The sequence below is a fragment of the Lepidochelys kempii genome, chromosome 15, assembly GCF_965140285.1.
Source record: "Lepidochelys kempii isolate rLepKem1 chromosome 15, rLepKem1.hap1, whole genome shotgun sequence".
Classification (NCBI taxonomy): Eukaryota; Metazoa; Chordata; order Testudines; family Cheloniidae; genus Lepidochelys; species Lepidochelys kempii.
The window spans coordinates 16,644,950-16,670,036 of NC_136394.1; the positions used below are offsets into that span (position 1 = coordinate 16,644,950).

At 39.8% G+C, this 25,087-nt stretch overlaps 1 protein-coding gene across 4 annotated transcripts in view; it reads right to left on the reverse strand.

Annotated features, from left to right (window-relative positions):
* The window catches only part of TXNRD2 (thioredoxin reductase 2), a 51,771-nt gene that overhangs the window by 5,540 nt on the left and 21,144 nt on the right, over positions 1–25,087 (reverse strand). For 2 of the 4 annotated variants that reach the window (XM_073313201.2, XM_073313204.2), the window contains 6 exons: positions 22,584–22,758; positions 10,364–10,500; positions 4,948–5,043; positions 4,590–4,682; positions 3,037–3,108; positions 1,100–1,197 (listed from right to left, as the gene is read on the reverse strand). In XM_073313201.2, coding sequence (XP_073169302.1) covers positions 1,100–1,197; positions 3,037–3,108; positions 4,590–4,682; positions 4,948–5,043; positions 10,364–10,500; positions 22,584–22,758 — 671 coding nt within the window. The remainder of the gene's footprint in view (positions 1–1,099; positions 1,198–3,036; positions 3,109–4,589; positions 4,683–4,947; positions 5,044–10,363; positions 10,501–22,583; positions 22,759–25,087) is intronic. The other 2 variants (XM_073313203.2, XM_073313202.2) reach the window with 2 other exon arrangements.

Here is a 25,087-nt window from a genome sequence, read left to right on the forward strand (position 1 = left end):
CTCAGAAGTAAAAGCCAACAACGCCATAATAATATGGTGATGACATTTAGGACAACTAGCTGACATTATCCTTAGGAAAAAGTTTCTCAGGGATCAGAGTTTGCCTTCTTCATAAAATAGTATGGCGTTCGGAACTATACATTTAATTGTTATAATAAACATTTCTGAAGATGCAAGTCAGTGACAAAGGGAGGAATGAAAAAAGCATTCGGGCACATCTCAGATCTAGCGGTGATGTTCTGCACTTTAGAGAGAGGACTTAGGATTGTTCCTCAAGCTAGGAGTGAAAAGAAGGCAGGGGACTCAACCCAAGAGGAGAAAGTGCCTCACTATCAATGAAAACAAACTCTCATTCTACATCAGACCAATGGTTCACCTAGTCCAGTGTCCTGTCTGTCTCAGTGGCTGGTACCAAACATTTCAGAAGGTGTAAAATCTCCATATAATGGGAAATTATGAAAGAACTCCCAACACATAGGAGAAGCTTCTTCCTCACCTTCTCACTTAGCAGTTGGCTTATGCCCTGAAGCATAAAAGCTCATATAGGGCTCCAGGCAATGAAGGAGTTGTCTAGTCTCATTTAAGTCAGATGGTGGCTAGACTTGAATCAGGATCTGGAAGGTGGCACATTTAAAGGGTCGAGATCCTTAGGAGACCCGACTGGTATAAGGAGGCCTCTCATGGACAACACATCAAAGTGAACTTTTTTTTAAAAAAAAAAAAGAAAAGGCTTGTACAGGTTTATAAAACCATTTCCTGCCTTGTGGGCGCAATGCTGGGAAAGGCTTCTCTGTCATTCTTTGAAGGAACCAAACTTAATAGGTGGACACTCAAGTTGATTTTTTGATGTAACAATGCCTGGCCAATCATACATTTTGCCTAAGTTGTTCCTTAACTATAGCCATTATTTCTTTAACTAAATCCAGTATATCGCAATGAAGAACGACAGTATTTTAGTGAAAATATGTGTAATACTACATAAAAGTAACATAAAACATCGATTCTTTATAGAGTTGCCAAAATTCAGCAGATATCTTTTATACTCTTACAATAACTTAAAAATCAGGCTTTAAAAGTAGAGACATTCCTTTGTACTTACTTTATTCCAAGAGCAAATCCTTGAATCACTTCACCTGCATTTGGTCCAATGAAATGAAGGCCAATGATCCGCTGCTCTTTTTTTCGCAGGCATACCATCTGAATGCAAAACATCATGGGGCATGAAGCTGGGCTTCCCCAAAGTACTAGTTCAGCCGCCTATCCCCTATGGAGCAAAGCATTTAACCACTGCTTAAATCCCACTGACTTCACTGGGATTTACGCATGGGCTTAAATGATTTGCTGAACTGAGGTTTTAATCTACATTCCCAACACTTCAGGCTTCTCTGTGGCGCATCCTGCAGACTTTAGCGAGTCATCAGTAAACAATGATTTAAAGTAAGTGATGTGCTTTGTGGTTTGTCAGGTGACATCTTACAAATGTCCTTGGTGGTCCAATACCCATCCTAACCTCATTTTGACCCAGATTGGCCAAGTTAGCACTTCTCTGATTGAGATACAGGCTGGTCACATGGGAATTCTTGGCAGCTGATTAGCTGAACTTCCAAAGATGGTCACCATTGACCACAGGTCATCCCGTGCCATTATAATTCAGTCAAAGAACATTTATGGCAGCCTGTCTGGCTAGGTACATTTACCATATATGCAAAGTGACTTTTTTTTAAAGTTAGTCAAGCCCAGGAAGGAGCGAAGAGTGTTGAATCTGCTGTGGGCAATTAAGAGTGTGGAGGCCTGACTCACTGAATGCTCACCTGTGTTCCAGAACAACGCTGGAAAGTGGATTATACAGGACAGCATCTTAGCACTTTCACTCTAAGAATAGTGACAATCTCCCTATGTAGCTGAGCATCTGTATCAGGCACTGAATCGCCACTGGTCCAAAAGGCTCTGCTACGCATGTCAGCCTGGACTGTTAAAGGCTGCATAGGGACTGTGGATTCATTCATCAACGCTGTATAACAGCAGTACTCCTGATAAGACATTCATTAATATTGAAAAGATTGTAAACAACAAAAAACCTCTCACAGAGGTTCAAAGTCAACTGCAAGTTTAATGTTTATTCACTTGTTTTGTGGGAGAGTTTAATAAGCATTATCTGCAAAGTGACTCCCAGCAGATATTGTATCACTGCCATCTTGTCCTCAAATCCTGCTCTACCATTACCTCTATCTAAACGTAATGGCTGAGGAGAAGTAATGACACTTCACTTCTTATGCTGGACAGGACATTGATAAAAGCAACCTAACTGTTTTTGTAGGTTGCGTTTGACAAATGTATAGAGGGAAATCCCTTCAACTATCAGTGTCTGGCATATCCTAGGCATAGGGTGTTAAGAGCATAATACTTTGAGCTGGACCTATTAGGTCAATACATTCATCCCACTGCAAAGGTAGAAGTTAGTCCCCCCTGACATAAAAATGTACCAGATATTCCACTGATATTATGCTTCATCCTTGCCAAGCTTCTTTCTACAGTCAAGTGGGCCTGCAAACCTTACAATCAGAGTAAATGAACTGTTCCAAAAAATGAGATTTGCTTCAGGTCTGAAGCTCTGGTGTAAAACAGGGAGGCCTTTGTGGCTTGTTTTATAAGGACAAATGGGACGACAATTCAAAGATTACATTTAGCTGATGAAGAACTGCCTCCCTTGTCTTAAAGAAAAAAGGCGGCACAATAATATCCTGATCTGAATAAATATTCAGAAATTCCCTAAGAACTGAATGTGTTGTCTGTGGAGCACTCTATCAGCAGTGAGAACTGCTAACTCCTCGTCAAGTGCTTTGACGATGTAAAGTGTTATGTGAGGAATATCAAAAGTGTGAGACTGTGGCTAGAGAAAAATGGTTGATGATTGGGAAAAGAACCCATCAATTTTGAGAAAGTTTTTCAGCAATCTGACAAATGCTTTTTGTTCCTAAAGCAAAATATAGACCATATCACTTGTTTTAATAAAAGTTAAAAGTTCTGAATGCTTACTTTTATGTAACACTGAGTTGTCTCTCTTTCAGCCACTGTAAATTCCAAAGGTGTATAATATGCATGGTATACCTGATTGGGAAAAATGAATATTAAGATTCCTTGTTAGAATATATATTTCTATAACTACCAGACATTTGACATGATAACTTCATGATTATTATTATTGTACACAATTGGTACTATACACTAGTGCTGTATAAACAGAAAAATAGACCAAGATTGGTTTTTATAACAGCATTAATTAGTGGGCTAGATTTCTTTTTAAAGCTTACAAGATATGCAGTTACTGTGATAAAAAGTACACATGGAAAGCAAGACCAAGAGCAGAAAAAATCTTTTTCACGGAAAGCTCAGCTATTTATACAGGATATATCTCTCTCTATATATGAAAAAAGTCAGATTACTCATTTCTAGTGTCCTGAATTCAAAATAATCATCTGATCTTAATTTGATTCAGACCTCTTTTGACCAAAAGGTGAGGGAATTCCTAAGTTTTTGAGCATATGAAAAACTGTAAGCTCTTCATATCTGTAATCATGTACTGCAGGGGAAATTGAAAGGGTAATTTTTCCAGACTGTCCAGTAAACAATTTTTTAAATCAACCAATCTCTTTCTTGCAGTATAATGAGGTTCACCTATAGCCATAGCTAAGCCAAATGCTGTATGCAAAAAATCAACTGCTTGGAAAGAACAATTGCTTTGTTGCCATTTATGGTCCTTCAGGTGGTGTTAAGACCCAGAAAGCAATGAATTACAGTAGAAGTGATAAAAGCACTAAAGCCTAATGTTGATTTCAAAGCATAAATTGAGTATCAAGGTAACCAAGAATGTATCAGTAACTGACTGCACATGAACTAGGAAGTTGCCAATTATTACAATTTCCATTTCCACAATATAAAGCGTTACACCTAGATGACCTTTCTTTGAAGACTGAATAAAGAGACCCCTACATTTCTTTTGCAAAGTGGCTAACTGGAATCATGATTTGTTATAACAGTGCAGCAGTTGAATAGAAACAATGATTCTGAACTTCCTCACCAGCAATGGTGCATCGCAACTCATCATGGCTTGTGTGGATGGTGAATGTATTCCTGAAGCAATTTTATTCATCAGCGTGCAGTGCATAAGTATACCAGACCAGTGTATTTTCAATCAAACAAATGGAACTATAGTAGAAATCTGTTTACCTGAAAGTTCTAGGGGACGTCAGAAACCTTTAGGTGAATAAGGCAGCTGGGCAGCTAATTTTGAAGACTCAAATGGGATGTAGCAGTTTCATTTAATGATGGCTGTAACTTATCACTCATTAAAATAGTAATTTGGTTTCCCAAGTTACGTGTTACACCACCTGCTTTTGAAATTGAGGTCCTTGGTGTCTCTGGAGCAGTTACGTTCAATCTTCCTAACCATGTGGAGTAGTGGCTTGGGGATCTAGACCAATGGCTGCACAAAAATCACTTTTACTTGTTACCATAGTTTCCACAGGTAAAAGTTCCCATCTCTCCATGCTGAAACTAAGTCCTAGTTAAACAATTAAAAATTTTAATACCTCTAAGTTATCCAGTCCATAATGTTCCACTGCCTTTTCTTCTGACAGTCCTACACAACCGTATTCCAGAGGAGTGAAAACTGTAGTGGGTACCTGGCACATCATAAAACAACCCCAAATGTTACAGTCGAACCATATGATGAAAGACACTCACTAGGCATTTAGCAACTACAAAAATATGTGATTTGATAAGGAGACTTTTGCAACAGCGAGAAGAATTCTAGTTTCAGTGCACCCAGTCTGAAAAGCTGGATCCCAAATTAGAAAAAATGATTCTTGTCTATTTACTAGGGTGTTGGGTTTTGTTTTTAACCATTATAAACAATACTGAAAAAAAAAAAAAAAAGTAACAACTCACATTGTCATAATCCATCAGTTCTGAAGACTGGCCAAACAGACGTTGAGCCAGCAACTTTCCTGCAGCCATCGCCGTAGGCGTCAATTCAGGGCGCCCCTGAGAAGAAAGAGTGGGAAAGAGATCAAGAAGCTAAGTGGAGAAATTATGTGAGGAAGTGAAGAGGCAGCAGCTGGAAGATTTTTTGAGAGGTAGCGCTGATGTTTTATAAAGGACCATGGCTGGTGGATTTAGGTCCCATCTAGATGTCATACTTCTCAGATTCACTCAAAGCCATTAGGTGGCTGCCCCAATACTTTTGCAACCTAACTGTTTCCTTCCTAGTATTCCAACTAACCACTACCTTAGAAATGGGATTCAGCAAATATCAAAACCAAGATTTCCCACTCTACCCACCCAAGCTTTTCAAACTTTTATTGACTATTGTAAAACACTTGGGGCATCTAATGACACTTCGATTAATTCCCTTCTCCCAGCTTATCCATAAGATTTCTATGTATATAGTATTAACTGTGAATCACTTCTGCGCACATGCGAATATCAGCTGAACTGCAAATTTTCTTGTAGTTTTCCTTGGATTTTATTGTCTCCTCCACCATCCATTGCACCTCCTTTATACTTGGATTCTCTATGTTAATACTCACTGAGTAGTGATGGAGTCATAGATTTCCATACCAAAAGTCAAATCCAAACAATTTAGTATTGTAAGCACTTATGTATACTGTACCTGATACACATGCTTCATAGGTCAATGAAAACTAGCCTATTTTTCTCCACAACCCATGACAAATCATGGAACTGCAAACCTATGCTTTTTTTGTTGTTTAAAAAGATCCATCAAATAATGGCTTTTCAAACAAAGCATTTTCGCTTCCAAGATCTGTAAATGTCATTTACCAGATGAAGTTTGCCATTTGTTTTTTCTTACATACATTTGCCTGAAAAATGTCTGCCAATCATTTCTGTAGCAGGAAATACAGATGTTGTTTTGGCATTCCAGAAATGAATAGAAGATTGGAACGAGAGATAAAATTGTGAAAGCACTGCCATGCATTCCACAAAACCCAACTAATTACTAAAACATCCATGCAGATAAAGAACAATTTCTCATAAAACAGCAGCTTTAAGACCTTCTCTGGTAAATATTTGAAGTCAACACTCACTTTGCAGTCATGTGTACAACTACTCAGTTGATTATCATTGATTTGAATTGTTCATAAGAATCCTTTCAACATATTAAACATTTAAGGCCTCCTAGGAGAATTTTAGAAGCTTTGAAGTGCTGTATATTTGTTCTAACACGACTCAGTTTTTTGGTCTTATTTCTGTTCAGAACACCCTAGCAAAGCAACATACAGTACCTTCCACCATTACAGTTGCTACAACACCCTTTGAAGAAGCGGATTTACAGTGGCTCCTACGTATGTTAAATATCATTATAACAACACTTCTCTGGTGCATGTACTATGCTTCTTCAGCAAGAATGCTATGGGAGAGAGGATTTTAACAAGCATAAAATTTATACCAGACTTGCAAAACTGTCACATATATTTGCCAGCTCAGACAAAATCTACTGCCTCAACCCCTCACGATTACTGATAATGAAGAAACTAATGAGATTTCATTTGTCAGTTAAAAAACCCCCCAAACAAAACCACTATTCACTTAAAGGGTTCTGAGACCTTTTCAAAAGCACTGGATGCACCCCTGGGAAGTTTATACAAGTGAATAGTTCAGATGAATTTATGGTCTAATTTTCCAAACAAGAGCACAACCATGCACACAATTCTACATTTGCACCAGCCAGGTACGTCTCTTAAAAGTGACAATACTCATTCTGAAGAGGTAAGTGGGGTTTAATTTGTGGATAAACTTCCCCATTGAACTCTTAATATTTAATAGCAAGTTAGTGTCTATGCAACATGAGTTTGGGAAATGAGGGCCAAGAGTGACTTTTAAGAGATAACAGCTGTCAAATGCACCCTGCATCACAAAGGACCCTAATGCATGTCACAAGTTATGCACTTACAGTGGCACTGAAATGCTGCCAACTACGTTTGGGGGGAGCAGACTGGTGGAAAACCAGTGTGCAAGACCCTGTACAAAAGCAGAGGGAGGGGCAATGCTGGCCAAGGATCCTGTGGCAAACCCTACCTTTATGGGCAGGATGGGGGGAAATCACTGATATCCACATATAGCAAGAAGGACTTTGGCAGGGCTTTTTTCCTTCTTTTAAAAGGTCTTATCCAAAGGATACACACACACACACACAAAAATACATGGTTCTCAATTAGTATATGCTGAAGGGCTGAGCTGACCCTGGTGTGTTGCGAACCAGTGGTTTTAGAGTGTCTGGTGATTTCAAACCTGATATTTGATCTGCTAGAGAAATTCAGCTAAGTTGGGAGTTTCACTTCACTGACAGCATTGCCAGTTTTCAATGATCTAAATGAATCCTTTAACAAACAATTTGGTATTCACGTAAAATGATTATATCACTTAATTTGAGCATAGAAACGCACTTCAATATTGGATGAAATTCTCTGGCTTGTGTTACGCTGGAGGTCAGACTAGATGATCATAACGGTCCCTTCTGGCCTTAAATTCTATGACTCTGTGAACAACATACCCTCTTATGTCTTGGGTTATAGGGAGCTACTTAAATGAAAGCACTGAGACTGTATAGAGAGGTACATAAATATGAGCTTAACTGAGCATATCTAGAGAACACTGATTAAATTTCCAGAGTGGTCATCCCACAGTGGGCATGGCACAGTGTAAAAATGAGAGTACCATTGTTAGTTCAGAGTCCCTGAAGAGCTTACAACCTAAATGAGACACACAGCATCAGAATAGGAAAAGGAGGGACAAGAGAGAACATGAGTCACAGTAGAACATGAATGAAGCTTTTAAGTGCTGACATTTTTGAACAGTGAGACGAAGATACAGGAAAAGGGGAGAAGCACCCAGCCCAGCAGGGTAAGTCACATGGGAAAGAAACAATGTGTGGAAGGGGAGCGAAGCAGAGATAGTTGAAGTGGTTTGCCCAAGGTCATACTGCAGATCAGCAGCAGCATCGTGAACAGAACCCAGTTTTCTGAGTCCCAGTCCAGTGCTCTACCTACACTGCCTCTAGCTTCTGAATTGGAGAGATTCAAGAAAAGAAAGGTTAAAACCACAGAGGTTAAGGCCAGAAGGGATCATCCAATCATTTAGTCTGACCTCCTGCGTATGGTTAGTCTCTAAGGTGCCACAAGTACTCCTTTTCTTTTTGCGAATACAGACTAACACGGCTGTTACTCTGAAACTACCACCTGTATGGCCACACATGAAACCCAACAACCGAAAGTTGACCAAAGTATTACACAGCCCTCAGGAGACTAAACTATTGTGTGCCACAGGCAGCGAATAGGAGGGACCAATGGCAGGGCACTGATTAAGTGAGATATACCCAGATGATCCTGGCAAGCGACTTGCGCATCACTCTGCAAAGAAAGGCGATCCCCCGCACACCCTGGCCAATGCCAAGCTGACCTGGAAGAAAATTCTTTCCCAGCACTATCCTGAGCATCTGAACAAAAACCAGCCAGCTGAGAGAGAGAGAGAGAGAGCTCTCAGTACCACCTCAGAGCACAGGCACATCCCGTCCAGTGTCCCATCTCCAGCTGTGGCCATCCCTGACTGTTCAGAGGAAGGAGGCCCAAAAAAACCCCCCCAACCCAGAATACATTTGGAGCATGTGTGTGTGTGTATGGCGGAGAGGAATCAGAAGGTCAGGAGAGACAACTATGGCATGAACCAGGGATTTGAAAGAGGTACTGAGTGGAAGGGGTGAACTTCTAGAGATGTCACAGAGGGAGAACTGATAAGATATGGTGAGAGTCTGGGTCTGAGAAATCAAAGATAACCCCTAAAGGTGAGAGTCTGAGTGGTGGGGAATGATAATGAAGTTGTCAACAATGATGGAGAAAGGGGGAGGGGAGAGGGTGTAGGAGGAAAGGAATAGTTCAGTTTTGACAGTTTGAAGGAAGTAACAGGTCATCCCAGAGAAGACATCAGAAAGACACAAACAGGAAGAGATGTGAGCTTAGATGGAGGGGAAGAGGTCAAAGGTGGAGAGGTAGAGTTATGAGATGTCTCTCTGGTTCCAGAGTCCTAGTTAGGAATGTGGACGACTATTCTCAGGACATTCTGTAACCTACCATACCTCTTGGAAGCGTTGGGACAACTGTATTCTTTAAATGTGGCAGAGTCACAAATCGTTTAAAGATCTTTCAGTTTTTACTGTATATACCCCATGGATGTCATCACAGTATTTAAACCTTTTTGAAAAAAAGATGTCTCAAGTATATAAGGACCAATTCTGAAAAGCACTGATGCACTCAACTGCTACTAACTTCAGTGGTAGTGGATGGAAAGCTGTACCTTGCAAGACCAGGCCCATATATTACACGTATTGGCTATCTCAAATATTTATAAGATGTGCTTTGGGAATCAAAGCAATCTGATTTACTGGTGAGAGGACTTGCTATAACTGTGAAGCTTATAATGCAGACATACACAATTAAACATTTTATGAAGACAACTCATTTCTAGATGCTCAGTTTATACTGGACACTGAGTTTTTACATGACTGAAAACATCTGGCCTTGTGCCTCGAAGTACATTCTGACAGGTGCAAGAAACTGTTGTCATAGCACATTTTGTAGATTATTATTAGAATTGAGTTAATGCTGCAAGAATCTGTGACTATTTGTTTTGCTCATTTTGTTTGACTAATTACTGAATGAGCTTCAAGAATGCTTGTCCCCCTTTTATGTTCTCTTGCCATGAACTTCTGAGCAATTGAGTTTTACGTGGCATGAATGTTCACAGAGAAGCAGAACCACATGCATGAATATTTGGGGCAATCAAATTTTAAAATTCGGAGATGCTGATTCTTGTGCCAGAAGCGTTCCATATCAGGGAAGAGAAAGTGTCACGTGACCAATCACAATTAACTAATAAAACTAAAAAAAACCCCAAAAAATCAAATATTCACTGAAATTTTCACGGTCATTCCATAGACATATTGAGACTTATTCATTCAGCTCTAGTAGTTATGTATATTTTAACTCAACATTCAGGGACTGCATGAAGACATTTATTTGAAGGGATAAAACAATATTAAAGATTATTAACTTCTGCCTAGTAATGCATTTCCTGATAATCATCAGCAATAATCTCATACAGAGATACTTCACAAGATTTTGGTTAAGGAAATTACTGATCCAGGTGGCTGGCATAACATTGTACAAAGTGAAAAAAGACCAAAACACTATATATATGTTAAAGCATGATGACATCTGGTCACTAGTTATAAGTCAGGAACAAAGTTCAGCTTCCTGTTATTGTAAAATAGTTTATGTAGACATTGTACCTCTGTAATGTCTCCAATTGCATATATGTGAGGAACAGAAGTAGCTTCGCTGGCATCAACAATGATCTTTCCAGTTTCAGAGTTAATTTTCACCCCAATTGTCTCCAAATTCAGAGTTTTAGTGTCAGGTGCTCGGCCTTAAGGAAATGAAGAAACTTATATTAAAAATATTTCTTCATCAGCTTTAATAAAAAAAAAACCCTGTCATTCTCCATCAAAGATTTCCAAGAACTTGGTGCTATTCAATAACCTAACAAGAAGGAAAACAAAAAACTGTGATTGTGTAAAGCTCTCAGTGGAAATTATTGACATGAATTTCTCTTTGTGAAAGGAAAATACCATTATAAGTACCTTAGTTTACATCATTTTCAAGAAAGTTATCCCATAACAAAACGATAAGACCATTGCATTATATGCAGAAGCCAGAAGGTTTAATGTTACATATTAAATGCAGTTATCAACACATTGTTTATAACTGAAGTGTCATCTTCTCAGAAAATTAGCATTCACGCAAAGCGAAAGAACCCTTAACAATCCTATTCCTCCTCCACCACCCTCCCTTGACAATCCTTGTTTACCCTTTCATTTCTCTTTCACCTTAGATAATGAAGAAAATCAGCAAAATTAACTTCACTTTCAAGTTACTAGTGATATAATGTTTGGGTCTCACATATTATACGGGAATGTTTGTGTATTTTAAGACAACTGGTTTCCCTGCAATTTTTTTTTTAAATTTGTGACAATGTTTCTATTGGCCCTAAGTTTTATAACAGCTTCTTTTTTTACAAAGTTTTCATCTTGGAACACATTTAAGTTGATGGTGTTCCTTTAAGTTATATAACCAATAAAATATGCATATGGCCTGGAATCTAAATGGCAAAATACCGCAGAAAGTACCCTACTTGTCAATCAAAAGCTTGACAACATTCCACTGAGCAGTCTGTACAGTGCCTAGCACAACAGGCCCTGATCCTTGATGGGTGTTCCTAAGCTCTACTGTAATACAAATAATAAATTATTGCAAAGGTAACATGCAGAATCAAGTTATCCAGTATCAGCAGAGCTTGCAAAGGCAAACGTGATCACATAGGATAAATTAGCAGAAGAAATCAAAATGAGGAAAGTTTCCTTCTCCTATTAAAGTTGTATCCATTTTTGGAGGCTACAAAGGAAGGGAACAGGAGTATGTGCTCTTTGTGTGGGTTTCGTGTTTGATGTTAACGCAAAGCAAAACAAAAAGGGAAATGTGTTTGCATTATAAAAAACAAGGTCTTTGATGTTAATGTAGGAAATTATTAAACAAAAGGAAAACCTGGCTTGTCAATGCAGACCTAATTATATGTAAACATATGATTCACTGCTTTACACATCTGCCATATCACCAGGCCCCCCAAAACAATGTCACATCTGAATGCCTCAGTAAGGACTTCTGTGTATTAATTTCATCTGGTGAAACCAACACTTCCTCTGGGAGTACTGACTGAAGCTGTCGGCACTTGGCTATCTGTCTGTCTTCCCTTCTGTTGTCCCCATGGGATGTTGATCTGCTGTTCCTTCTCTGCCCCTTGCTCCACAGTCCCGATGCTATCAGGCAACAAAAATAATAAACCTCCAGGACCTTATCTTGGCTCGGATGTGAAACAACTTCCTACCGTTGTATTTCTTTGTGTACTGAGAGTAAAGCCTGGATATTCTGAAAATGGACAGCTAATGGGGTTTTCTAGTTTCCCCTTTTTCCTGCCCAGGCAAAGCCAAAAGAAAGCTTAGCACGCAACAGACATTTAAAAAAAATACAACCACCCAACTCCTAATCTCATCAATAGATTAGTTTGAGGCACTGTGACAAAACACAACACAGAGTTTATCAAATCTGCACTTAGCTTTTCAATTCCAATCTATTTTAACATGTGTATTTTGTATTAACAACTAAAGAATTACATAAAGTGTGCTTTGCTGGTCTTTCAGAAACTCCCACGCCCAACTACATTGCCCAAGTGCAGTTATGAAAGCAGTAATAAAATATTCAACTAGAATGAATTTGTATTGGCTTTCAGCCCCGGTGGCTCACATTCACAAACTAGAATTACATTTACTAATCTTACTTCAGATCAACTGTATTAGCCTTTGGCTCATGAATTCTCTCACATGCAGCCAAGTAGCTCGGTTAATTCTAATCCCAAATTTAGGGAGCCCTAACATTTTCCCACATTCACCTATCTGCAATATTAAAGCAGTTGCTAACATGTCTTCCTAACTTTAGGTAGTAAGGCTAATTGTTTTTGATAAATTACTCTTAAGTTCTCAAGGTTGTTTCAACTTTTTTTAAAGTACAGTTTTAGGAAAGTATCAGTTTACAGCTTCTTCCCAGAAAGAGAAACCTAAGCACACTCCAAAACCCACCAATCAAAGCAGAGAAATGGCCTCTCCGACAAGTCAGCACACATGCTTTTAATCACAGTTCCAAACACTAAAGATGACCACCGCCTTGAACTCTGAAAAACAAGGAGTCTCTGAAAGCATATAGGGCACAGGGCTGGCTGTGGTTTGGTTTTTGTTTTTTTTGTTTTTTTAAATCAGAACTGCAACATATTATGCCACCGTCCTAGAAAAAGAAAGATACAGATGCCTGTTCCACCTTCAAACAATGGTTAATTGACCTTTGCCCGCCATGATCCCACCCAACCCTTCAATAATTGTGAATGACAACAGCACTTTTAATAAACAAATAGGGTAATCATGTCTCCCTGAAAACTAGATTTATCCCTGTCCCTATTCCCCTGCTGTCTGTACAGAAAATAATGTTTTAGGTAAGCTTTGGCAGAGTGGCTCCTGAAGGAACTTGTCAGTCAACTATGCTAATGAAATCAACAGGTAAACCACATATTCCCCTCTGGGGCCAACACCAGGTCAGTCATACACTAAATGTAGCCACCAGAGCCTACATGAGGTCTCCCAGTGAGCAGCTCTTAGAGTGAACTTTCCTCAGACACAATCAGATCCATGCAGCACTGGTCATGAGCCTACAGGCAGCCCAGGTGTACCATCCATAGGTGCCAACTTCCTCGGTTCCTGGGGGGTGCTCAACCTCCCCCCCAGACCCCGCCCCACCCCTTCTCCCAAGTCCTTACCCCCTGCTCCACCTCTCCCTGTCCCCACTCCTTCCCCTCCCCACCCCGCACCTCCTGCATGCCACTGAACAGCTGATCGTGGCAGGAGATGCTGGGATGGAGTGGGAGGAGCTGATAGGTGGGGCTGCTGGTGGATGGGAGGCGCTGATCTGTTGGGCTGCTGGTAAACCACATATTCCCCTCTGGGACCACTATTTTTTTTTAGCATCCATGGAGTTGGTGCCTATGGCACCATCATATGTCAACAGTACCTCCAACTACAGTCAGGAGAAGCCATAGCAACGGGCACAAACAGGAAAAAAAATCACAACACAGGTCTGTGGGTAATCCTGCAGTGGTCTGTTCATTGAAGATTTCCTGGGGGTAGTTTATATCACCTCAGTAGGACTTTATAATAGCTCCTTTATCACTTCCTTGGAAATTGGAATGAATCCGCCCACTACCATTTCGTTAAGAGTTTCACACCAGGGACTGCACCAAGCATTTCTGCAGTAAAGGAATCCCATCTACCATGATCACACACCACTATGCATAGGACCGGCCAGAGGATTTTGAGGAGGGCTAGCAAGATGGTTTTCTGGCATATACACCAAGTTTAACTGCTCCTTCACAACCACGTCCCTCACTGCTCACCTGCTATGGTCTCATTACATTAACCTTCTACTCAACCAGTGATGCCTGTCTTGATCCCTCATTCGTCTGCTTCTCCCGCAGCTTGCATTTTCTTCCACACGGTCCCTTAATGCATGGACCACCCTCCCTGAATTGATTTTTAAGGCCACTACCCCCTCCTCCTTCAAACCCCTTCATCTACTATAATGCCTACAACAAAGTAGCCAATAATGCCCAAGGAGAGGCAGCTGGCGATAACTGACATTTGAAAGGGGAGAAAATAGTAAAAAATATTGATCGTGCATCAGATTTCCAAAGCACCTAAATGATTTAGGAGCACATCCCAACGAAAGCACTCATGTTTCAAAGGCACTTTTGAAAACCTCACCCATGGAGACCTGCAAGTTCTTGTCAGCTCTGCTTGTGTGACTTGGCAAAGGCCACAGAGTCTGTGTCAGAGCTATGATTATAGCCACATGCTTAGTTTGCTACGCCATACAGTTTCTTGTGGTATTGAACGACCCCTGCTTCTGGGGAAGCTGATATTAGCTGTTCAGCACAGGAACTAGCTCAGCAGCTGTTAAGGAGCTTGCTGCTCTCCTCGTGCCAACAAAAGTAATCTACTGTCTGGCCAAACCCAACAACAAAAATCAAAGCACCTATGGCTTTGGTTCTGCTGGACACTGGAGTGCTGGGTAACTGTATAACTGAGTGGATAGCCTGTGATCTTTAGCAATAAAATCACTAACAAGCAGACCTAGAGAGTTGTTTACATACGTTTGAAATTTAAGGCCCTTGCAGGGTTAAAATAAAAAAATAAATAAAAAGACAATGGAGATTTTCCTAAGTCTCCCAATTTAAGGGGGCAATGACCAAGGACTGTGTGTCCATAAAGGCTGGCTCTGATATTCATATAAAGCAATGCTCTGACTGATCACTATTAATGGTAGTCACAAGCTTCTATCTTCACCATGGTAAGGAGAACAGACTCCTTTGTTTACTCATAAGAACTTTGAAGGAAATGTAGCATTAGTTATAATGATGGCATGGAATTACTTTGGAGCATTTTCCACCAAACAGTGTCTTCACACTGACATCCAAGTCATGAATGTATGGATGACATTAATGACTTGGATAATGCAGTACAGAGTATGCTTAGAAAATCTGCAGATGACTCCCTTCTGGGAGGGGTTACAAGCACTCTGGAGGACAGGATCAGAATTCAAGACGACTTTGACAAATTGGAGAGTTGATCTGAAATCACCAAGGTGAAATTCAATAAAGACAAGTGCAAAGTACTTTACGTAAGAAGGAAAAAATCAAATGCACAGCTACAAAATGGGGAATACCTGGAAAGGTCGTAGGACTGCTGAAAAGTATCAGATAGTTATTGTGGATCACAAAATGAATAGGAATCAACAATATGATGCAATCAAGAAAAGGCTAATATTCTGGGGTGTATTAATAAGAGTGTCATTTGTAAAGACACCTGAGGTAACTGTCCCACTCTAGTTGGCACTGGAGGCTTCAACTTAAATACTGGATGCCACACTTTAGGAAAGATGTAGATAAATTGGAGAGATACCAGATCAGAGGAAAGCAACAAACAACAACAAAAACGATTTAGAAAACCTGATCTCTTAGGAAAGGTTAAAAGAACTGGGCATGTTTAGTCTTGAGAAAAGATGACTGAGGAGAAGGAACTGGATACAGTTTTCAAATATGTTAAGGGCTATTACAAAGAGGGCAGTGATAATTGTTCTCCATGTCCACTGAAGGTAGGACAAGATGTAATGGGCTTAATCTGCAGTAAGGGAGTTTTAGGCTAGATGTTAGAGAAACCTTTCTAACTATAAGGGTAGTTAAACTCTGGAATAATCTTCCAAGGGAGGTTGTGGAATCCCCATCACTGAAGATTTTTTTAAGAACAGGTTGGATAAACACCTATCAGGGATGGTCTAGGTTTATCTGGGCCTGCCTCAGCATAGGGGACTGGCCTAGATGACCTCTTGAGGTCCCTTCCAGTCCTTTATTTCTGAGATTCTATGAATCTGGAAATTGCAAAGGGGGACTGCTCATCAACTCACATCTTAGCTGTTCAAAAATGCACTCAACACACACACACAGATCAAAGTGTAAATTACACTCGGTTCCTAGGTTTGACAAAACACTAAGAAGCAATTGCGGCAGCCACATGATGATAAATGTAAGTAGCATGTAACAAAATTCAGATCCCTCATATTAACCAAAGGAAAAACAAAATGCAGCACATCTAGCATCAGCCAATTCCTTCTCACACCAGACAACAATAAATAAATGTCATGTTAAGAACAATTCTGTCTAAGAAAGTCTAGTTGCATGTCACTGCAATGGGGCCTTGGGAAAACCCCAGAAAGACTTCATCTCTGGCTAACATTTAATAGAAGTGACACAACTTTCCAGCAGGAGAATGTTGAAATCACATCCTGCTGGGAGATTTAGGAATTAAAATAAACAAACAAAATGTAATGGGAATTCAGAACAAAATATCCAGGCTCTCAGCAAACTACAGCACATTAGAGGTAACCGTTTTCTGAGATTAACAGAGATCCATTATTTCCCACTAAATAGTTCAAAGGTTAAGAATCCAATGGCTAGCCTAGTCCCTGAAGAGGATTCTCAAGATCATCCCTTTTGCACAGGGGCTTGGCAGGGTTATACCCAGAGGAGATCAGGGCATTACTTCCACATATGGGAAGTATCAAAGGAAAGCTCCAAAGCAAAATTTGTTTTCTTGGTTAATCCAAACTGATGTGGTTGTAAGGTTTGAAGAAAGCTGCTATAAAAACAATTCAGGCACACTTAGTCCTTTCTTAATAAGAAAAGCCAATGATCTTTCTTCAGTCATACACACTAGGAAAGAGATTACCTGGTGCCCAGAGTCATAAGGCATAATGCTTGAAGAGCATATATAACAAGGACAATTGGATACCTTTTCAGTTTTACAAAGAGCTTAAGGCATACATTATTTTTACAGTAAAGGTGATTTTATTTCAAAGACATGGTGCCCATATCCCAGTGCGGGGTAAGTGCAAACATAACAGCAAGCAGTGACTCGAAAATGCTTGCTCCACTGCATCCATCTGGGAGCCAATGCTCTCTTGTGTGTGGCTAACCTGTAAATCTCCCACTGCTCTTGGTGCTGGTTCTGTCTATGCTTCTCATTTTGCATCAGCAGTTTACCAGAACACCACCCTGCTTGGCTATGAAAATAATTTTGGGGTATTCCATAAAGTCAGTTTGTCTTTATCGATGGATTGGAACTCAAGGCATACACTTTCATTTGTGTGTTGGCAGGAGCCACTCCATAGCACTTTCCAACAGATTCAAAGGAGATAGATAAAACCTTGTCCTAACATTTCACCAAAGTTGCTAATGAACTAGGTGGATTTATGCAAGCCCCCTGGTGAGAAAACAGGCCTTTGAGTGCATGAAAGAGAATCTCACCCAACCATCACTTCAGTGGGTGCACAGAGATTGCACAGCATAGCTCCTCCTCCCTCAATGGCTCCTACAGTAAAGATCAAAAGGGAGGAGATGGGGCAAAGATGTTGTTACAGTGAGTTAAGTGTCTTGCAGGCACTGGCCCTCGCTTTGCCAGTGGCTCCATGACGGAGTTTGAAGAGCTAGTACTGGGAAAGAATATGGAGCCCTGTTTCCTCTACCCTGCAACACTACTAGCCAAGGAAAGCCCACTCCGCTAGACCACCACCAGGCAGGAGTAACCTACCCTCCCACTAGAGGTTCCCCAAGTCCCTCAATTAAGAGAGGTCACAAACAGACTATGCACTTCAGAAATCCATTTCCCCAACCAACCACCCAGCCCTCTACCAGAAAGGAACCACTCTTGACCTGACCAACTAGCTCGTAGCTAGAGGCTGGAAAAATCACCCACCATCACTGTGGGTGCAAGGAGCAGCCCCAAGACAATGGAGCCTCATGGAGGAATCTCCATAAGATGCTGTGAAAGGGGAAGGATATATTTTGTGGTGATTGTTGGTAGGGTTGGGGAGTAATGTACATTGAATGCCACATGTGTCATTGATTAATGCAGACATTTCAAGAGAGCTGTTTCTTAACATGTTGGCATCACAACATTAATTTGAATGGCCAAGAGGACTCAATACAATCTCCCCCTGCATCTTTAAAACTAAAGCTGTTTGGTTCTTCTTTCTCTGGTCTTCTCTCTTCCACTCTGAGCCTATCTTGCCCATCGCAGGGTTTTATACTGGCACATATCACCCTATTATCTGAGCGCCTTCCACATAAACTCACAGGTCTAGCCAAGTGCCAGAGACTCAGTGATCTACATACACACATGCTGGACTCTTCTGTTGACCTCACCTATTAGCAGGAGGTATCTCATGCTACAGCCATCTCTGGGGTGGAACACGGAAGCTCTTCAGCAGCATACAGGAACAAAAAATATTTCAGAACAGGAAGTGAATATTAGTATCTCCAACAGAAGTTACAGGGGGAATTTAGGAAGGCAGAATTTGACATACAACTATTAATCCACAAAAATATATGTTCAAATATTGTTAAAGCTCTGACTAACAGAGGCAAATAAATAATTGCCAGGGTCCTTAACTTACCCTGTTGCACCTAGGTGCTGTAGCATGATAATACATCAACTGTCATAAGGCCAATACAACAGTGAGTTAAAGCTGGACTAGCAGCTCTTTAACTCAAGAGTTCCTTTCTTCTGTTGAATGTTTAATTCACAATTCTGAATAGTATAAAGATGTCTACGTTGAGAGTTTTTTTATATCAAGCTTTAACAACATATGGTGGTTTATTTTTGAAAAGGGAGAGGGAGGCATACAAAAATATTATCTCTTTACCAGTCTGAACTGAGGCCCAACCACTCTACAGTCCAGCTTCCTAAACAGGAACCATAAATTTGGAAGAAAGTGTTTTTATCTTTTATAAACACATCTGGTGTAGCTGACCCACATGATTATTAGCTCCCACCAAGATTTGCAGTAATGAAATATTTCATAACATTTTTCACAGAAGTTGGGGTGTTATCCTCGATTTCATAACATTTTTCACAGAAGTTGGGGTGTTATTCCAGTTTGAGCAATATGTTCTGCCTTCTTAAATTCCCCTTGCAATTTCAAATAGATACATTATTCTTCACTTCCTGTTATAAATGGTTATGAAATGTTGCTGTGTGCTGCTAAAGAGCTGCTGAATTCATCCCACAGGTTACAGCATTTCAGTGGCTGGTGAAGTGATCTCAACATGTAGGATCCAATTCTCCAGAGCTTTTCACCTTGGATCTTCATTTATGCATGTATATAGTAGATGTAAATCATTTACCTTTTGATTTGGCAGCATTTTACACTCAGGTGGTACAACTGTAAATTACTATCTAAGGCACAAAGCAGTGATGAATCAGGCCCATATGGTGCAAGTGCTTTGAAGTCTTTCAGGAAGAAAAGGTGATATATAACAACATGAAAAAGTTATTTGCATAATACCATAGCAGATTTCAAAAAACTGTCTTTTCAGTAGAGATCCATTGTCTTCTGAGCTCATGGGAATTCTTCTGAAACAACAGTCTTTTGATGGATGTTCAGATACTATGATGATGAGCTCTATATAATTGCCAACACAGGTAGAAGATTAATCTTCCATTTCATTGAAAGTCCTTAATGGATCAATTCAGCAATGTAATGTAGTCCCATTTGAGGCCTGCAGGCAAAGATTTTGCGTTGAAGCCTTTAAATGACATTGTGGAAGTGAGACCAGGTGGGTGAGGTACTATCTTTTATTGGACCAACTTCTGTTGGGTGAGAGAGAGAAGATTTTGAGCCACACAGAGACCTGAAAGAAAGCTTGTCTCGGTCACCCAACAGAAGTTTGTCCAATAAAACAAAGATAAAAAGGTATTACCTCACCCACCTTGCCTCTCTAATATCCTGGGACAGACACCACACTGCATACAATTCTAGGAGTTCTACAGGACCTGCTGTCTACACTAGGACAATTTTCCCAAATATTCTAACTGGTTTAAAAACCTGGTTCAGCTCAACCAGATTTAAAACTGTTTGGGGCATAATATAGACCACATTTTGGTGACTTGAACCATACAAGTGGAAAAGTTGAACAATTTCAAAAAAACAGCTCTAGCAGGAGTGGCAAATGAATATCTAGGACAGTGGAAATCCTGTTCTATACATTTGCAAATTATACATTTTTAGCAAAGAGGATAAACTTCATGAACAGTGCTATCAAATTTTCCTTAATAAATAGGTAGCCAGTTTATTTACCAAGAGAGGTTCCTCTCCCAATGTTAACACTATAAAAGAATATATTTTCTATTACTTAATGTAATGAATAAAATTCTAGGATGGTTGTGCCACTCTGTGTATGTAAACATTCAACAATGAAATGTTTTCTATGATTCAGACCACAACTAGTTAACTGTAGAGGCTAATTTCTAAGTAACTCTACAAGCTGACTTTTTTCAATCAGCATCGTAATTGGCACATCTGCAGACAGGAAATCCTCAACACTACTAAGTTTCCCAGTCTATTATCTGAGACACCTGGTGTGGGTGTGTTGATACAGAGAAAATACAATGAATCATACCCCGACTGCACATCCATTAACCAGCTTTAACTGTTAATGTGTTTAATTCTGAAAGGGTGGAGTGCAAAAGTGAACACTGAGGGGGAAAAAGTACTTCAGTTAGTTTCCAGAATATAAAACAAATTTAGTTATTCTAACATTGCTTTCTAATACTTAGTTTTACTTTGAATCAAAGCAGTGAATTGCATTTACATTTCAACTGACCTGCAGCAGTGTATTAGTCAACTTTATAGATTATGGTTAAGGTTAAAGCCAGGTTTCTTTTATCAGCTCAATTTTAAACAACTCCCACTTCCAACTTTGCCAAAAGTAATTCAATCCACCAGAAATTCACAGGTGTGACTATACACCAGGATAGAATTTTACTGGAAAGTCTGACGCAAATCAGATAAGATGTTTGGGAAACATGCAGGTGTGAAAAATGAAATGATGTCAGTTCTTGAACATTTTTCTAAAGATTTCAGGCTCGTTGCAATTCTAAAACAGCATGAGCTTTCTGGTCTTCACAAATACTTGTGCCTTTTATCAGTTATGGGAGAGGGGAATTAGTTATTAAAATAGTTTTTAACGGACCTTAAAGAACCCCATTACTCTCAGATGGAGACACACAACAGTAGCGCAACAAAGCAAAAATTGATCAGGATTTATAACCTACATCCTTCTCTCTGTGTCATAGGGATACAAAAAAGTTAGTTTAACTCAGAAGAAAAGACAACTAGGATGGCATCTGTGGTTTATTGGACAGACCACTGAGTGCTGTAAGTCAGGACATCCAGTTCCTATCAATGACTCCTGTCACTGACCCACTTGGTAAGCTTAGGCAAATCACAATCTCTTTGGTTCTCATTTTTCACCATGTGTAAAATGGGGGTTATGTTTACCCAACCATTATAATGCAATATCAAGAGAGGAAAGAGTATCATAGAAGTATTATAATCAGAATAATAATGAAATCATGGTCAAACTGATTTTTTTCCAGTGGCAGACAGATTTCTTGGGCAACAAGTTTAAATCTTTTCTGGTCTGTTAAATGCAATGTTAGCCAGATTTCTTCCCGCCTCAGCTGATATATCCTGCCATAGATATGCATGGAGCTTTACAAAAATCTAAGACAATAGGTCCCGTACTCCAAAAAGAGTACAATCTAAATAAGCGACCACAGCAAGTGAAAACAAATTGACAATGGTAGTGATGGCAGAGTTGCGGGAGGTGAGGCAGAAAAAGTGTTTTCCAGTCCATGTCTGGATGCCTTATATTATACATTACTCAACACTTTGGACGCTACACGAATATGCTTGGTATTGTCTATAACATTTGATGTAACTGAAGTGGAAAACCTGTTTCATTTCATTCTTGATTATAAGTTTTTGGTGACTAGTTTAACGGCTTGGAGGCTACCATGCATTTCTGTACCTATTACTGATTCAGGAGTTGGCTCTCACACCTCAAGTTTAGGTGAGTGGAGGACAAACAGTTGAGCTCTTCACTGGGAGAGTCTCAGATATACAAATACCTCCAGCTACCAGATTTCCTGTGAGATGTTGGAGTTCTTAGAGAAGGCTGCTTCTCTCTCTCCTAACTGAATGCTGAGCACTGCAGTGGAGGAAGTGGAGTTTAGAGGCAGTAGCAGAAATAGCAGCCCCCTCGAATATCAGAATAAAAGGAACTTTTGGACTGTAACTGAACAAGTCAAGTATAGAAGAGAGAGAATCAATGGTCAGGTGCTAAGACCTGTAGAGGGGCAGGCTGTTTGACACGACACAACACCAGGGGTGAGGGATTTCATTTCAAGAGTGGAAAGCATTTTTAAGAAGCAGTTATTTTAAAATGATCTAATTTACCTACTGCCCACATCACTGTGTCAAAGTCATCCATTTCTTCTTTGCCTGAGTCAACATATTTCCAGGTAACTTGCAGTTTGCCACTCTCCAGCTTTTCAACTTTACTTGGGGTGCATTTCTTTAAAAATCTTGTACCACAGGATTCCATGTAATTGGTTACTAAGTAGGACATTTGCTGTGAAGTAAAAAAACTTAAACATTGTTTTATTTAAAAACAAGCAACTTTTAAGTCTTCTCAAAAATCCACAACTCATTCATGCTCATTAAAACTTAGTGAGTACATCAACCACACTTTGTTATTTCAAACCTATGCAACCTTGTAGTTTCCTTAAAAAAACCTGATAATTTTGATTTAAACAGCTGTCCCCTGAGGACCTTTTTCTTTGTTTTGGCTGGCCTTGCCTTAGAATATATCACCTCTAGCCTCATTCAAATTGCATAGGAAATAGAGAGTGTAAAATATCAGTGTGTAAAAATACAATTAAGATTTTTTTTTTTTGCACTAACAGAAAACCTAATGTTCATTCCGTGGGATTTCTCATGCTGTGCCAGAGAAATCCAGTGAACCTGACAGAACCTGGAGATTTCTCACGACAGACAAACTGAGGTCCTGACAAACTACAGTGGCAGGATGGAAATTCATTATAATTTTAAGAATCAGTATATTTACATCCATTGCAAGTCATGTCTTACAGCACAGGTCACACTTTGGCCTTAATTTTTAATTGTCCTGTTTTGCCAGATCTCACTTGTTTCATAGACACATTCTGACCACAGCCCAAACAGTGGGCTGATCACAAAGGTAAGTCTTTATATTTATCCATGGCAAGAGCTCATTTTTTTAACAGAGCATTGCGTCAAAGATGCCATACTCAATTAGCGATGTGGCATGCTGTGGTATAATTCCCTTGTATACAATCAGCTTGGGGGCCTTGCTACATACTTTAAGTCCAATGTGCTGCATGCTACAAGGGGCTTTAATCGTCATCAAGGGGACTGAAAGGGCTGGAATGCATGATCATTTTGCTATTAAATCGAGGACCAAGTCAAATAAGATGACAAAAATGCTAGAAAATTCCTTTTAATTTCCATTTTGCCTTTTGGTGTTTACATACATATGTTTTTTCATTGCCCTCTACAGATCTTTTGATGCATCTTTGGCTCAGTATATTACCCATTAGGTGGTAGACATCATCATCCTTACTGACATTGAGTGTATACATACCAGTATGTGTCCTTTATACACAGGGTATGATTCCCAAACTCCAGTCTTGTTTATTATCTGTACCCTCTATTTTGTTTTGTAGCACACCTATGACTACTATTTCTCTTTAACAAAGTTGCTTTTAGACAGCACTGCTTCTGCAGAAGGTGACTGACATTATCCTACATACACCACTCTCCTCTAGGCAAGCAGTGAGCAAAAACCAAATGTCTCAAACTGGAGAACCACAGATGTGTGAGTGGACAGAATTATGTTGCTGCTTACTTTCAGATAAAGTCCATCAATGGCTATTAGCCAGGATGGGCAGGAACGGTGTCCCTAGCCTCTGTTTGCCAGAAGCTGGGAATGAGCAACAGGGGATGGATCACTTGATGATTACCTGCTCTGTTCATTCCCTCTGGGGCACCTGGCACTGGCCACTGTCAGAAGACAGGATACTGAGCTAGATGGACCCTTGGTCTGACCCAGTAGGGCCAATCTTATGTTCTTATGCAACACAATGTGTATGATACCTCAATGTCCTATTTACAACCAACTATTCAAAATAGTCAGACTGGGATTTTAAAACTGTTCACTGTTGTGTAGACAGCCATCATAATCTACTGCACTGAGCATGGCCAGTAAGTCCCAAGATGCAATCCTTATTCTGCAGACCTATTGCATAGCCTTGTGATAGTCACTTAGCCTCAGTATGTCAGCTTCTCCATCTATAAAAAGGGAGTAAGTTATACTTACCTGCCTCCCTCCCAGAACATTGAGCTGATTCAAGTGAGTAGATCACTTTTAAAAATGTAAAGCAAGGAGTGCTAGATTGGTTGTTTTCCAAGTCATTTGATATATATCAAAAGAATATATTATTATATTATATTATATTATATTATAAAGAATCAGCTAATTCAACTTAACATTGTCAGAATTTCAGTTTTTCTGGTAGTCTGAAAATGGGATACCTTTACATAACCCAACTAGCACAGAGCTTCCTGCAGCCACTACACCTATCATGCGTCTCTGCAATCAACGTGAATCATTAAGGTATCCTGAAAAACTTTACTAAAAAAGAAAACGGTGGTTTTTCAGGAGACACCTTTGATAAATGTGTTTGAACCAACGCCACACCGTTGTCAAGGAGTGAACTGTCCCACTGACAGGTTTATTCAAAGATGTCATTGCTCTTGATTGTAGTGAGTCAGGTTGTACTTTATCATACAAGTTGTTTATTACTGATAAACAAGGATATTATCACAAAGCCACCCACACAGAAGAAATGCTCATTCTTGGC